This window comes from Pongo abelii, chromosome 13, assembly GCF_028885655.2.
Source record: "Pongo abelii isolate AG06213 chromosome 13, NHGRI_mPonAbe1-v2.0_pri, whole genome shotgun sequence".
Lineage (NCBI taxonomy): Eukaryota > Metazoa > Chordata > Mammalia > Primates > Hominidae > Pongo > Pongo abelii.
This window is the reverse complement of record NC_071998.2, coordinates 20,799,169-20,815,455: the sequence shown is the minus strand read 5'-3', so window position 1 is coordinate 20,815,455 and position 16,287 is coordinate 20,799,169. Positions and strand designations below refer to the sequence as shown.

Genomic DNA, 16,287 nt, shown 5'->3' with positions numbered 1-16,287 from the left:
GCGGCTCCTCTGCACAGAGCTTCCCACCGCTTTGGTGGATTACTTCAGACTCAGAAAATTGACACAAAGAGAAACTGACCTGCCCGCAGCCAGCCCTGGCTGCCTACACAAGCTTTCCCCTGCTTGCCAGGCCACTCAGCACTGCGTGGCAGACACGGACATGCTCGCCTGGGAAGCTCACCTTCACTCCAGCCGGGTCTCTGCTGCCTTTGTTAAATAGGGGACCTGCGGCTAGGAAAGCTGGATCCCAGGCTATTGGGGTGGGGGGGAGCGGGGTGGGGGGACCAGGTATGGAGACGGCTCCTAGCCTGGGAGCAACTCCCTGAACTGCAGCCCTCAGAGACCCCGAGCGGCACCCGAGCCGAGGCTGCCAACGCCTGGCACCTTCCTCCAGCCTGGCTCTGCAGCCAACAGAAAGGAAACGCGATTCGTTCCACTTGGAATTTCCTTGAAATCTCCGAATCTAATCCGGCGTTAACTCACCGTGAGAGGAGCGCTCATCTCACAGGAGGCTGTGCTAATGGGTGAATTGGCAGGATCCCTGCGGGCCAGGCAGCCAGGCCGGCCTTGCCCTCGCCAGAAATGACCCTTCCCGTCTCCTACACACGCTGCGTCTTTCAGAGGCGGGGGTGCCTGCGTGGTAACTAATTGGCTTCCTCTTTCTTTCTTTCTTTTTCGTTTCTTATCCTCTTTTTTTAAAGGGGAGAAGCCATGAGAAAAGGCGTCCTGCAGAGAAGGACCCCGTGGCGTCTTTAAGGGTCTGTGTATGCACTGGCCGGCTCCTAAGCAGAAGCTGAACTCAGAAACCGCTACTTCCTTGATTTTTCAAAGCCCCCTCCTCAACTCCAGGACGCCTTTGGAGCCCTAGCCCCGGTGTCCTCGCTTAGCTCTCAACCTCTTCCTCCACACATACAGACACGGGTCAGGGCCCCACTATCCCTCCAAGCGCCAGTCTGGATCAGCCCCATGGCTGAAAAAGGCGCCATCGGAATAGGGGTGTGGGGCGCTGTCTGAGACTCTGACTGGCCTCTCCCTACAACTTACTGCCCTCCAACTGGCCTGACCCGGAGCCCTCTACGGGTCCAAGCCAGGGTTCTCCGAAAGAGCTGAAATGTCGCCGCCGGAGCCTTGAAAGGCTGCAGCACGCTGCCCACGCTCCGCGTTGCCGGAGGCGGGATTCCCGGACCAGGTGCCTCAGCCCGGGCGGCCAAGTGCGTTGTTTCAGGTCCCCTGCCTGGGATCCCTGCACTTTGCAAAGTTAGCTGCGCGGCTGCAGAGGTCGGAGATCCTTCCGGCCTCAGTACCTGACCCACGGTCCGGCACCCCCAACCCGGTCCCGGCGGGAGAGTGAGAGAAGCGAGCTCGCCGCCTACTTACTATGCATGGATGCAAACGGGTCGTGCTTACAGTGTATTTCCATCGGGGCGCTCCAGACTGCAGGCCGGCCCACGCCGCCGCCTCCCGGCGCCAAGGGGCTGCCCAGGGCGGATAGGGAGCTGCGCCACCAGGCCAGGCACTGTGCGAGCTGGGCTCAGAAAACACTGCTGGAGCTTCGGGGTCTGTCTCAGAACCTCTCTGCTGGAGACCGCCCGGAGCTGCGCTGAGAGGCGGGAAATGGTGCTAGCGCACCCCGGCTAGGAGCGGGTGCCCAACTCCGGCTGGCTTCCCTCCCTGGCTGGCTCAAGCGGCAGCTCCGGGCCCAGCCCGGGGTAGCTGCGGCCAAGGCGCCCGCGGCTTCGGGGGCATAGCGTAGGGGTCCTCCTCTGGGACAGCCAGCAGCCCCCGGCCCCGGGTAGGAGCAGCTTTGAGGAGGCCGCCGGAACACTCGGCCCTTGACTTCACTCAGGGGGCAGAGAGACCCGAGGGCTGCCAGGCTGGTTCCGCGGCCTCGATGCCTCTGAAGTCCCTCCTCGACCCCTCGGTCTCCGCCAGATCCTTTCTTTCTCTGCTTCTCCGAGTCTCTGGGGCTCGGACTTGCCCCCTCCGCCTCTCTCCAACTGGCTCTCCGACGTCTTGGACGAAGTTGCAAAGAACTTCCTCTCCGGCAGCGCGGGGTCCTGGCGGGTTTGGAGATGCTTCCGCCCCTGACGCTGGGGCCGCGACTCCGGAGTCCCCGGGAGCGTGCAGCCCTCCAACACTGAGACCCGCTGCCTTCAAAGTTCCCGCGGCTCCCGCTGCTCACCCATCGCTGGGACCAGGAACGGGGACACCAGCGATTCCTCGCCGGGGTGTCTACCTCGTGCCAACCAACTCTTCCAGCCCCGCCGCCCTCCCTCGTGGGTCTGGTTCCACTGTCTTTCCGCTGCCTCTTCCGGGACGGCCGCCGTGCCTGCCCCAGGCGTGGAGTGAGGAACAGAGGAGAGAGCAGAGGGTCCCTGCCACCAAGGCCGCCGGGGCTGCCGGGGCTGAGATGGAGCCGCAGCCGGCTCTGACTGCCTGCGTTGCCGCCGCCGCCGCCGTCGCTAGCCCTCCGCCTGCTCGGCGCGCACAGTGCGCCACCGCGCCGCCCCGGAGCCGCTTTCAGGACCCGCTGCGTGTGGACAGCGCCGCCCGGGGCTCAGCTCCCTCCGGGCGGGGGCGGGGCGGGGGCTAACCTGCCAATCACGCTCCACCAAGCCAATCAGAGTGGCGTCAGCCGGCCCTGGCCCGAAACACCGCCCCATTGGCTAAGCAGCCCACAGGCTCCGCCTGATTAGCGGATACCTGGGCAATGGGAGAGAATGGGGGGCGGGGCCCAGGCGGCGGCGCCACGTTCATTGACAAACGCGCTGGACTAAGGCCTAGTGGATCGCGGCGGTGGGGAGGGGGAAGGGGGCCCAAGCAGTGCCTGGAGAGTCCCGCTGAGGGTCCCACGCGGGCTGGACCTCCCCACCGCGACGCTGGGATCCTGGGACGCTCTCAAGGCTTGAGAGCAGCCGAGTGAAGGGTGAGAATGGGGGAAGTCTCCAAAAAAACCAAAAAACAAAAAATGTATGTTGGAGGAAGACAACGAGCGCAGTAGAGATCCTGCACCATCAGGCTCGTGATGGGATCGGAGTGTGTGCATCGGAGTGTGTGCATATCTGCCAGTTCTGACCTCACTTTCCTCATCTGTAAAATGGGCAGAGTGGGGTTAACTAGATTTTACTGAAGGCTCCTTCCACGGAAATATTTCCTAATTTTATTTCCTAATTTTATCAAGTACCTACTAAACCACCACTGGCTCCTCGTCGTCCACCCTCCTCCCTCACTCCACCTGCAGGGCCCTTAATGCTGCATTAACCAAAGGCAGAGACGTTAGGGGAAGGGGGAGAATACCTCACACTCCTTTAAAGTTAGTAACTGGGGCGCACCAGGGCGCACCTGGGTGAAGGGGCTAAGGCTTTGGGCCAGGTTGCCCACGCAGAGTGGCTGGCCCTCTTTCCTGCCTCAGATCAGGAACTGCCAGACGCTTTGGGAGCTGGTGTTGCGCTTCTGTCCACCGGAGTAATTCCGCACCCGGCTCGAGGCTTCTTGAGAACCGAATGAACCGAATCCCGTCCAGGGCTAATAAGGGTCCCTGAAGCGGGCGGGTGGAAGGGCGCATTCTATCTGCAAGGGTCAAGCAAAGCGGCCAGGCGCGCTGCAATGCGGCAGCTTCCAGTTGACGGGAAAACCCGACCTTCCCTCCGTCCCTATGTAGACAAAATGGATAGATTTGTAGCAGAACTCTCTTGCTACAGAAGGGAACTTTGACTAGCGAGTCCGTTTCTTTGTGGGTTTTAGGGCTCTGAGACAACAATCAAAGAAACTGGACCTTGAAAAGGAAGCGTGTGACAGTCATTCTTCACCCAGGAAGCTATAGTTCTGTGAGCCATCTGGGCCCTGGCACAAGAACGACGCTGAGGATTCCCTTGCCCCAGCAACTCATGGGAGTGGTCCGAAGACTCACTTTCTATTTCGTGAGTGATGATCCGCTAATATTAAACATAAATCCACCAAAACAAGGGCTTTGAGATGCCTGCTCCAGGACTGGGCTTGTAAGGAAGACAGAGTACAGGCTGATCATGGGAGGATTCCTGGGTTATCCTCTTGTTTTATTCTCTGCCTCGGTTTCCCTTCCTCTGCCTTCTCTCTACTCATGCTCTACTTCTCAAACTCCTACACTGGGGTCGACTCTTGGGCCCACCTTCTGTCCCTGTTCCACAACCAGCTGTCCCTGACCAGTAGACAAGTTTCCGGCGCTGACACCCGTCCCCACCCCCCACCAGGGCACAGCTGCGGAAAACGGCCCCAGGCGGGCCTCTGGAGACCCAGGAGGCTGCAGTGCGCGCCGGGGTGGAGTGGCGGCGTTATCTCTTCTTTGTCTGGAACCCCGCCTGTCCGGATCTTCCCCTTTCACCCCCGGCCTTGGAGCAGGAAGATCGCAACAGCAGAGAGGGACCGGGATGGAATAGACTTCCCGCACTGGCTTCACCTGATGGCGCCCAGTGGGTCGGAAATGACCAGAATTCAGATCCTCGGCCCAGACTCAACATGGCGGCTTGCACACCTACTGGAGAGGCGGGAGTGCTGGACGCCCTGAGGGATGCAGCTAGTGACACCCCCACCCCCAGCCTCTCTTGCTGAGCTCAGGCCTACAAACCCAGGTTCTCTAGAATCTTAGAGCTAAAAGGGCCTCGAAGCTATGCTTTCTCCATTTCACGGGTGCAGAACCCGAGGCCCAGAGGCAGGATACGACTTGTCCAAAGTCACACAGCAAGTCTGGGGTAGAAGAAAGGCTGCGGGCTGGAAACCTTTCTCAAAAGCGCCTCTCCAGAGCCGCTCTCGGGATCGTGGGGGAGGGGCGATGCTGCCAAATCGAAGAACTCTGCTGGAATATGCCCGCACACGCAGGTTTTCCTTCAGATACCCGTGAGGCTTGCATAGAATCCCCGGGGCACGGCCCGAGCAGGAGTAGCGCCGATTCCCCCTTTCACACAGTAGGTGTTCGGCTTCGGGACAGTGTTCTGCTGCGTGGCACACACAGGACCCGTCTTACCTGTGCACCCAGAGCAGCCGCTTCCCGCAACTCGCGGCGTTCTTGGGGGAAGGAATTTCCCCTGGATAGGGGTGATTCATCACCACCCGAGCGGGCGGCCTCTGGGAAGTTCCAACCCCAAAAGGCGCGACCGGACCTGATACCGTGACCACCTAGCCCAGCCTTACAGGTCACCAAACGACAGCCCAGAGAGGTTACGTGACTAGCTCGAGGCTGCACAGCAAGTCCATGGTGGAGCCGGGCTACTGCGGCTCAGTCCTGCCTCTGAACGCCCACGAGCCGCAGCCTGGGTCCAGGAGAGCGAGACTAGCAGGGGCTGGTCTCACCGCAGCTCTCAACGCAGTCGGGCCTCGCTCTGATCTACAGTGATGCGCTTTCTTTCTCCCAGTAACAGGGTTTTGGGCCGGGCCCTGTGCTAGGCGCTGGGGGCAGGAGACGGCGAAAGGAAACTATCCAGGAAGAAACTCAATTTATGTGAACCGAATTGCCTTTGAAAGTTTTAGTACTGAAAGACAGCCCATTGAGAATAATGTTTGAGAAGCCAGAGACCTCTCTTCACTGGGGACACACCCCCTCCCGGCTTCCCCTTCCACGCCTCCCAGCGCACTGCATTACCGCGGCTTCAGGATGTGGGGGCTGCTACAGTGCTCTATTAGCCTGACATCGACTCCCTCAACCCAAGTCCAGCCCATTTCCCTGTTCTTGCTTCTGACAAAGTGAGGCCCAATAGGGCTCAGACTGTTTGCTCAGTTCTGGAAAGATCAGGGATGCTGCCAGCATGGCTATCTCAACCCATTGAGTTCTCTCTAAACTTCATTTTCAAAAAATAAAAAAAAATTAAGTATCAGAGGGAAAGAAATTGACCTGAAATTATACAGCAAGTCGAGGCACAGCAGATTCCTATGTGATTCCTGCCCCTGGATCAGGAGTCTGCTCTACTTGACCTGTCTCTGTTTTCAGGAGTTCTTGAAGAGGATGGAGAAAAAATGAGAATTTAACCAGGTTTTTCAAGAATCGTGTAAAACCGCCTTAGTCGGGGTGTGTTATCATTACCAGCATGTCCTGCAGGCCAGGGGCACTGGGACTACTCTCTCTCCCAAAGACTTGAGACAGGCAGCCCCTTTTAAAGCCTCTGCTTCCCCGTTTGTTTAATACAGAGAACAAACCCTGAGATGTGACTTCTTAGGCTCTGTGAGATGAAGCTTCATGGATGGGGGTTATTAATATCTATCACTCCATCCCAGGCTCATTCCAGAACTGTGAGACTGGATGCCAATGCCCAGTGGGAAAGTATTCAATCCATCCAGATCTGCCTGGATCTAAGGACTCAAGGGCTCCCATGTCAAGGAGAGACTACTACTTGCCCAAGTAGTAGTTTTTCTCCAAGGGGGTCCATGGAGACAGGGGGGAATCTGTCTCTTCTCCAAGCAGCAACAGGAGGTCTAAGGGCAGAGAGGTCACCTTCCATTCCTATTCCCTCCATTACTCATGCTTTATGATCTCCTACAAGTCCCCGCCCCTCTCTGAACCTCTGTGTTTCCTTTCCCTACAGCAAGGAAGACATTAGAGGAGAAGGTCCTTAAGTGGCTCCCTGCTTAGTGTTGACCTGACCTTATTTTGGGCTTAGAGCCAGAAGGACACCCTCCCTCCCCATTGGGCAGATAGGGAAACTGAGGTTGGGGTAAGAAATGGAATATGGTTCTGAAGGAAGAAAAAGGAAGTCTATTGGCCCATGAAATACCTAGAAGTTGGGAGAAGGAAGAAGCTCTCATAGGAACCAGACCTGGACAACCCTTTGAGCACCAGCTTGGACAGCTTCTCAGCTTCCCTCTCTTCTCCAGCCCTGACCCAGGCTGGAGTGGACAGATGGAAGTGCAGTCTCACTTGAACTGTTGCCCTTTTCCAGGCAGGCAGCTCTTCCCCAACCCATCAGTGAGGAGGGGGCATGGCTCTCTAGATCTTAAGGCTTGGCCATACTAGGGCTCCCCTATCTCACCCCACCCCAAGCCCCACCCAGTCCAGCTATGCAGAGGAATGAAATGCTTTATTGATTAAATGATTATTCAGGCAATTGAACTAATCAAAGAGCCCATCGACCGCCATGAATTACATTCTTCTAGACAGGTTGTCGGGAGAGCCAGCTTGAGGACTGCGCAGACCCTCTCCACAATACTCACACATCCCCGCCTCATTCCCCACACATTCACAACACCCACTTCCAGGCTCAGGTCTCTCTGAAAGTCCATCTGCTGAGAAGCCCACTGCCAGGGAGAAGGGCCTTCTGAGAATTGAGAATGGAGAAGAGGAGTTTCCAGGTACCTTTTCCTGAGCCCTCATCCTGGGAGCACTCTTCTGCCTCAGATCTCTGCCCTCACTTCTCTTCAGCCACAATTTTGGAAACACAGTTATGCTCCAGGAGTTGTCCTGGGCTTGCGGTCTAAGTTTATCCTTTTTGCTCTTAGGCTTGTATTTGAGGCTGGAGTAGAGATTGGGGGTTCTCAGAGGGCACAGAGATGGGGGAAGGAGGCTTCTTGCCAGGGCCAGGAGAGTGTTTGTGTGGGAGTTACACAGTGGCCTAGTGAGTGAAAGAAGCCCCCCATACCTAATTCATGCCTCAGGGCAGATGGAGGCCTACTGTCCCTGCTATCTCCTCTCAGACATAAACACATCCTGCTACCTACTTCTCAGGCCTGTGGGAGGCACACGGTGAGGCCTGTGTGCATACAGGCACTAGAGCTGAATGCCCAGACTATGCACATGCATCCACCCACTGTGCTCTCCTCCACTGGAACGGCACCCACAGGATAAAACCTGAGGACACAGTGTGTGTGTGTCTGTGTGTACACACAAATACACACGCCAGTGTCAGAGGCTTGTCTAGGTGAAAGTGAATGTAGGCTGGGGGTCCCTAGAAATGTCACAACTAACCCTACAGGTGTCCGCTCTCATCTGCAAGGTTGTGCCTGCCACAGGAGACCTGTTTGTACAAATGGTAGCCTCAACAGTGCTCACTGCACACCAAGAGGCTACAAGCCCTGAATTCACACCTTCATTCCTGGTCCTATCTCCCAATAGAATGGAAACTGGGCCATACAATGCACATGCTAAACACCACAGATCTCCATAGGCCCCAGACCCACGTCTAGGAGTTTGCCTAGAGACACAATGTGAACACTGGCATGTGTGCACTGGACAGCCGTTGACATCCAAAAATGGAAAGGTCAGTGTAGCCACCTCTTTCTCACTTCCAAAAATCACTTGGGATATAACAGGTGAATGCAGACCCTTAAAATAGTGGATGTACACTCAGATATTTCCCAATTACATAAATAACACTCATAGTAGACACACATTTTGGATACCCAAAAGAATATACACACAAGTACTAACTTATAAACACACACAAATACCCCACGAGTATAAAGATACACACACACACACAGGCAAACAAACTTTTGGACACAAACTCATATATTTTTATATCTTTTAAAAATACATATACTGTAATGCACACACTGAGTCCCTTACATAAACACACAGACCCTAACTTGCAGACCCCCAGAAGGACACCAGCATGAACATTCAGAAACAGAGAAAAACACAGACAAACTCACAGATATTTGGACTGATGCAGAAGTGTGTGAACAGATAGGTGAAAACACATAACAAACACGCCGCAGTTAGTCTCTACGAAAATGCGGCACACCCCCTCCTCCTCCAGGGTCACCCTGCGTGGGGACCAGGGCCTGGCTGTGTCCCGGAGTTTGCATCTCTGGAGCCCGTATCGCGGTCCTACCTGTCCTGCTGGTCCGAGGAGTCGGATAATTTTTCTCTAAATCCATTTTGATTTTTCAGGACTTGATGGAATGGACAGGGAAAAAAGTTTCCACTTTTTTGTGCCTTTTTTTTCTTTCTTTCTTTCTTTTTTTTTTTTTTTTTTGGTGCCAGGGGCCGCTCACAGGTCGGAATAATTCAAGCCTTCCGCTCCCCCGCCGAGCTGGGGTAGCTGATCACTGAGCTGAAACTAAACGTTTTAGGTGGAAAAAAAGCGTCCGAAGGCACCGTGAAATGATTAAGGAACTAAAGAGCTTCTCGCCATGTGAGATCATGTCCTGTTCTCGCCAACATCACAAGATGTCCCCAGACACGCCGCGCCCCCAGCGCGCCGCCCCGCACTGCCGGCCCGGAGCGAGGAAAGGGTAGGCGCTGCGCGGCCGGGCCTGCTCAGCGCGCCAGACGTGGCGGACCTGGCCGGGCCGGAGTAGAGCGGGAAGCCGGGAGAGCAGCAGTGCTGCTGCCGCGCCGCCCCAGACTTTTATAGGGGTTGGGGGGGAGGGAAAGAAGGCTTCAGACTGCGCCGGGTGCTAGCCAGCGCACCTACGGGAAGGGGCAGACCGAAGCCGAGCCCGGGAGCTCGGGCCTCCCAGCCGCACCCTCTATTAAGACATGCGCTTGGGGGTCGCGGCCCTCTGCACTGTGCGCGGGGCCTGTGACATCTCCATGTGCAAACCCCGCTGCTTAGACGGGCGCAGGCCGGGTTTTTGTTTTTAAAGAAATTAACTGCTCAGCCAAGCAGGTGCTTTTGAAAGGGGTTGGAAAGGCTGGCAGTGTTGCCAGGCACAGAGGGGACGTTCCGGTTTACTCGGATTCACCCCTAGGGCGGCGCCCGACCCCAGGGTTCCCAGCCATCCAATCCCCACCCCAATTTGCTGGGGCCCTGACTATTGCTGGGCCCCTGACCCTAGGGCAGCACCAGATCCCTAAAGCCCCCAGGTCCCATCCAGTCTCCTAGTCCCAGAACCCCTCCCCACATCAAGTTCCATTCTGGCCCAAAGCATGGAGGTTAAGCTGTGAAATACTGGAGATGAAATCCGGGCTTCCGCTTTGGAGCACCCGGGCAGAGCAGAACATCTCAGTAGTTCCTGGAGATTGGCGGGAGTTCCAGACACCTTACCCCGGCCCATAAATGGAATCGCATTGCCCTCGAGCCCTGAGACGTTGTGGAGTCCCAGAGCCCCAGGACTTGATTCCAGAGAGGAAATCAGATCCAGAGAGACCGAGCAGAGGTGTGGCATGTCCAGCCCTCTCTCTTCTGGCCAGACTCAAGCCTCCCCTCCCTGTTCCCCTCCCCAGCCTTGAGTTAGTTCAGCTGCTGGGCCTAGCCACTGAAAGCCTGTGGGGCCCTGCAGCGGGGTGGTCGCAGGGGAAAGGTTCTCCAGGGCGGGGGAGCGCTCCGTAGGAGGACTCCTGGCCCGCCGGACAATGGCAGTTTTGGAGAGTGAATCGTCCTCAGCAAGAGTGTTGTTTGTTTTTTGGAGGGGGTGGTCACGAGGCTGGGTCGCAACCTAGAGAGAAGAGCCTAGAGCTCGAGGAAAGGGGGGCCCCCGGCGGCAACTGGACATCACATATCCACTGAGCAGATTTCGCCACAATCGGAAATGTGTCTGTGGATTCCCGAGCGGCCCCCCCACCAAGTGGTCTGCGCAGTTCCCCAGCACCGCCTCCTCCCTGCAGCCTGCGGGCCCGTGTCCCTACCCCGCGATTTGATTTTTGGCCATCTCCGAGCGCTCGACTCTTTCCCTCCGCAGCCCAGCCCCAGCCCAGGCTTCCCGCCCTCCCGCCTCGCCCGCGCCGGGAGGCAGCGCCTGGGAGGAGCGGCCTGTCCGCGCCTGGAGATCAAAAGCCCTCCCGGAATTGACATTTCACCCCGGGCTGGGGGCGGGGGGTGTTGGTGTTTTGTTGTTGTTGTTGTTTCCATTTAGAGGGTTTGTTTTGTTTTTGTTTGTTTTCTGTGAGTTTTCATTTATCCATGGGATATTCTTTTGTTTCGGGTGTTTTGCGTGTTGTTTTTTCGTGGGATTGATTTTAGCGGGTTTTGCTCTGTAAGTCCTGGTCTTTGGGGTGAGTTTTGATTTTGTGTGATTTTGTACTTTGTCCTTGTAGGCTGTCTTTTTGTGTGTCGTTTGTAAGGCTTTTCCTTCTCCGCAGTGTTTAGATGTGTTTTGATTTGGTGTGAGTGGGTGTCGTCTGTGTGTGTGTTGCCTTAGGGAATTTCGTGTTGTGTGTGTTTTGTTTCCTTCGATTTGAATTTTATTTTTTTGAGCTGTACGTTTTGATGGGGGCTGGGGTTATATTTTCATGTGTTGGCTTTAGTTTTTGTGTTTGTGAGATGCTTTGGTGAGAGTTTGCGTGTGTATTTTGGCTTTTGTGGGGCTTTAGGATTAGGGAGGGGACATCAGCCACTACTCCGTTCCTGCCCGCACCCATGAAGGGCAGAGGATTAGGCCAAGCATCACGAATCGTAGGTTCGCCGTGCTCCGCCGCTTCGCGCTCTGGACGCTGGAGACCAGCGGGAAACAACTGTGGTTCCCGAGGGGGCGCCCGCTGGTCGTCAAAACCTCGCGGGCCCAGAGGCGCCGATGCTGGGTCAGAATCACAGAGCCCCCCTCGCTGGGTACCGAGGCCCAGCCGCCGTCCCCTTGCCCACCCTGTCCCCTGTGAGTCGGTCTCCCCTTGCGCCTGGCCAGCATGCTTCGGACCGTCCGGACTCCCGCAGCGTTGGCCCAGGGAGTGGCTCCCTGCGGCTGAGCAGGTGACGAACCACTTCGGAGGACACGGAATTGACACTGCGGCCCTAGAGATACGGGACAAGGTGCCAGAACGCGGGGAGTCTAGGCTCAGATGGGCGTCGGGATCCCGGGAAAATCCCCCATCTCCCTTGCCCGCTGCCCTAGAATCCCAGAAACCCAACTCCGCGCAGCTTTCGGTTTGGAGAGCCCGCCCTGGTTTGCAAGCACAGATACATGTGCCCACATCCGAACACATGCAGACGCCGCCAGAGAGCGAGACAGCGAGCGGGCGCCTCCGTAGCAGCGGCCTGCGGGGCGGAACCGGCGCTGGCGCCGCCTCAAGGGGAAACCGAACTATAGTGACCGGAAATGTCCCCAGGGCAGAATAAGCCATTCCTTCTGTCCACTTTGCCAGGACTTCTCCAGCTCAACACACCTTGGTTTGTTTAATGTTACACGAGGGAGAAGATTTAGAGGCCGAGACACATGCTGGCTCAATCGGCGAGGAAATACGAGCAGAATCTATACAGAAAGAAATATGGAACGGGGGAGACTAGACTGTGGGGAAGGCAAATTGGAGGCCCAGAAAAGGGGCTGGTGCGGAAGCTCCTCCAGGCCCCTGCGCGCTCTGGCATTCTGTGAGAAGGAGAAAGCAGAAACCGAGAACAGAGAGTGACAGGAAAAGAAAAGAGACGCAGAAGGGGTTGGCCTAGGCACGCTGCGAGCTGCCCTCCAGCTAAGACGCTGCGGGCAAGGGAGGGGGAGGCCGAAGTCGCCAGGCGAGGGGCCAAGGTCGGGCTCTTTAACTCAGCCAGGAAACATCGTTTGGGGCTCCAGGGCTCGTGGAGCCCGAACTGGTGCTCATTTCCGGCCCGGTTCCCCTCTTCCCCAGACCCCTAGCCCGGAATCTAGCAAAGGCTGGGCCATCGCCGTCCGCCGCTGGGCCTCCCTCTGTGCGAGCCCTGGGAGAAGCCGCGGGGAACGACTCTGGCACTGGGGCTCGGCTCCGGAGCTCGCGCAGAGCGTGGGTGGGAGCCGACATCCAGGCAGGAGGCAAAGAAGAGGCCCCGCCCTAAAGCCGAGGGCCCAGTTCTAAGAGAGCCTGTGGCCGGATCCGGACTCACAGGATTCGGGGTCCGTACAGCGCGCACGTGGTACCGCATCCTCGGCAGGCGGCGCCCCTAATGCCCAGCCCCGCCCTGCTTCGTTTGCCGGGCCTGAATGGTGTCAGCATTGAGGGTGGACGCCGAGTCGCGGCGAGTTGGTCCCTTGCGGTATAAACTTGGGGCTTGCCTAGGGGCGGTGCCGGGATGGATGGGTGCACCTCTCCACCTGCAACTCCCCCAGCTCAGAGCGCAAAAACCGCACATCGCGGGCCAGCCGTCGCCTCGGGGTTTCAGGCGGCGCCCGCGGCAGAAAGGAGCTGAGGATTGGTTTGGGTCAAAACACCCATTTCAGTTGGCAGTGGGGTCCTCTGCGCCTACAGGGCTTCGAGCTCCGGGTGCTGGCTCACTGGGGCACCATGTGCCAGCGACTCGCCACCCGGAAATACTTGGGTTGCGCTAGAATACGCGATGGGTCTGTGTTCGGGTAACCTGGTGCTCATGGTGGGTTATTACTATTGTTGTTTTACTTTACTGCTTTTCTTGCTTTCATTAGAAATGTTATTGAGAGAAGCCTCAAAGAGCGCAGACCTGGGTCGTTTGGATGGGTTCATTTCAACTCAAATCCACTAATTCAGTTGAGTTCCACGACTGGTTTCCAGCGCACAGGTACACATGGTAGACGTCAAGTGTATGCCGTGTGCATATGCACAGAGACGCTATTTGAAGGCAACTCTTGGAGAATTTTGAGATAAAATTCACTCTCCTGGAGTTACATTCGCAATATATGAATATGGAAAACAGGCAATCAGTTGTATTTAAAATTTGCCAACACGTCCCAGCAATCCACTCTCACCTAAGAATCCAAAATGGGGCATTGAAAAGATTTACTGGCATTCTGCTTGTTTAACATTGAAAACAAGCGTAAATCAGTTCATTTCTCTTTATATTTCTTTTCAAATTTAACAATACCATAATAAGTGTAATAAAACCATATTTTGCTAAAGAAAGTTTGCACATAGGATGCTTTATTTCTATCAGTATTTATACGATGTTCTGTTGGCTCTCCTCACCCCCTTTTCTTCTATTTCACCGTGTAATGTGAGCTTTAACTATTCATGCGTTGGCCCAGACTTACATTTATTTAATGTGTTTTAAACTAATAACATTTTAATGTGATATAATTTGATTCCATGAAGTACTGGAACATAAAAGAGCTTACTGCACAAGCGATTTTGAGTGAGGGTGAGTGCACAAGCTTAACGATTTTTTTAGTTTTGGACGCAGATCAGAGTGTTAAACGGAAGTGAAGCGCGCCTTTAAGTGGGCCCTTTAATATTCTCGTTTCTTCATTCTCCATTTTTCTGTAATAACTTCAGAGCTGTGGCAAAGGATCACCCCAGGATTGGGGTGCTTTCCCTGGAGCCGGCCATGTGAACCTGCAAATCGCCAAGTGAATACCTCAGCTTCAGGGCAGGTTGTGGGCTGATTTTTATTTTTTCTTTTGGGAGGGAAGTCTTTTGGGAAGGTCAGGGGACTACAGGATATGAAGTCTGGATTTGAGAACGTGCCGGAAATAAAATTGTGCTCTAAAAATCTTTCAGATTTGCTGCTGATTAGCTATCTTTAGCAACCCAGCCCACAGTAAGATGGAAAAGATGAGCTACACTTGGGCCAAAGTGCCTTTGAGATGAGCCCTGAAGCCAGTCTCAGTATTTAGCCATCACCAGAGACACTTCCCAAAGCCTTAACTTTAACTTCACTTTGTACTGGAGGTAGGGGCCTTCTGGCACTGAATGCAAATCTACCAAAAAAACAAAAAAAAAAAAACAAAAAACTTCTACACAAAGAAAAATTAAAGATATCCCCTAATTTATTTTCAGTCGGATGAAAACCATTTGAAATATCTAATATGAGGAGCTTATGAACATAGAATCAGGAAGTCATTATCCCCCTAAATCATGAAAATATTTCTAATGGGAAATCATGACATTGTATCCTCTTTATAAACACATAGTGTGGACCTATCACATAAGGAAACTCCGGCAATCTACTATTACCTAAGAATCCAAAATGAGACATTGGAAAGATTTGCAGTCTGAGGACAAAATATTCATACTAAATACATACCAAAATAATCATGCTAAATTATTCATACTGAAATGCTGCTATCCTTTCAACTAAAACAATCTTTAGAACAAGTATTGGTAATTTTCTGGACAGATCTTTATAAATCTTCCCAGCAAAACAATTAAGAAATATGTACTCAGATTTTATTTTTACAGGATATATGTGTGTATATGTATATATATTTTATGTATGTATATATTTATATACATATGCCTGTGTGTGTGTAAAGTTCTCTACCATAGGCAGGCTGAGAGTTTAAAGATGGGCTTTTCCTTGTTAGGTACAAATTCTTATAAACAAAGTATAAGATGGAAACAGTTTAGTGAATTTTTTCCTAATTTGGTACAGCAGTTGGTGTCTCATTTCTCATGCAATTTGCATGTAGACTCATGTACCCCATGAAGTGACAAAAGAGAATCAGGGATGAAAACCCGCCGGTGTCTGCAGGCGGTGCCTCAAAGCGCTCTTTTGGACACACGTTCTTGGTGGTGGGGAGTTTGCTGCCTCTAAACCAGGCCTGACCTTTTGTCTTTTGACCTCTGATGCATGAAATTAGGTAGCAAAAGAAAATGTGAAGAAAAGGATACAAAAACATGGAAAAACAGCCCTCCTTGACAATAGTCATTGTATCAGATCATAGCGGAGCTGCCCTACACAGCCCAAAGTGCTTGTTTATAAGGCTGTGGGTCTTCCTGGCCACTGAGTTCCTGTTCTTCTTTGTGGGCAATCTGCATTTGTTGGGGGAAGGACTAAGCACTCTTTTTAATTAAGCTCAGAGCTGGGTTTTGTCTTGGCTCCTTTCACCAAAGCCCATTTAGTGAGCGTTTGGCTCCTCCATTTCCTCTGAGGTCTTCTGTGTAGGCTGGGTGCCTGGGTGTACCACCTGGGCAGCTTCCAAGACCCAAAGGAAAACTCTGTCCCTTCTGGCCACCCAGGCTGAAGCTGAATCCCAGCTGGCGTGGAGGGGAGAGGGTGGCGAGGGGCGGGGTCATGCTCCTTGGTCCTGAAGGACCACATACCCCAAGTGAATAGACCTCCACTCTTTCTCCAGACCCAATCAGAAAGCCTGAGTCACTGGTGTTCCCTGCCCCCTTGGCCAAAGAAGTCAGCTCAGTACCCTCCCCTGTCATGAGAGCCAGGGAGGAGGGCAAGAACATTTGTAGAGATGCCTTCAGCAAGCCTCACACAACATCCTTTGATCCTTGAAGCCACCCTGGAAAGGTGTGCACAGCCCTGGGTTAGGAGCTACAGTACAATGCCACTTGAGCCCCAGGCCCTGTCCAGAAGGGAAACAAACCTCGACTTAGATGGTAAGAGAGTGAAGATGTGTGCAAGCAAAGAGAGATCTGGGAGAACTGCGCAAGGTACTGAAGCCAGACTCTGGAAAGGGGGAGCCTGGAGGGGACATCTCTAGAGGGTGACCTGAGATGAGTGTTGAAGGGTAAGTAGGACTTTGCTAGATAAATAAGGATCAGATGGCATAATT

At 54.2% G+C, this 16,287-nt stretch overlaps 1 protein-coding gene and 1 long non-coding RNA gene across 2 annotated transcripts in view; one reads left to right on the top strand and one right to left on the bottom strand.

The window, feature by feature from the left end:
* PAX5 (paired box 5) overlaps positions 1-10,082 on the bottom strand; it is a 201,499-nt gene extending 191,417 nt beyond the window's left edge. The window contains exon 1 of the mRNA XM_002819613.6: positions 8,796-10,082. Coding sequence (XP_002819659.1) covers positions 8,796-8,841 — 46 coding nt within the window. The 5' untranslated portion in view covers positions 8,842-10,082. The remainder of the gene's footprint in view (positions 1-8,795) is intronic.
* LOC129047789 (uncharacterized) lies at positions 2,695-7,606 on the top strand. Its single transcript, XR_008509539.2, has 3 exons — positions 2,695-2,926; positions 3,745-3,920; positions 4,230-7,606. It is a non-coding gene; the product is annotated as an uncharacterized LOC129047789 (long non-coding RNA).
* Positions 10,083-16,287: the final 6,205 nt, after the last annotated feature.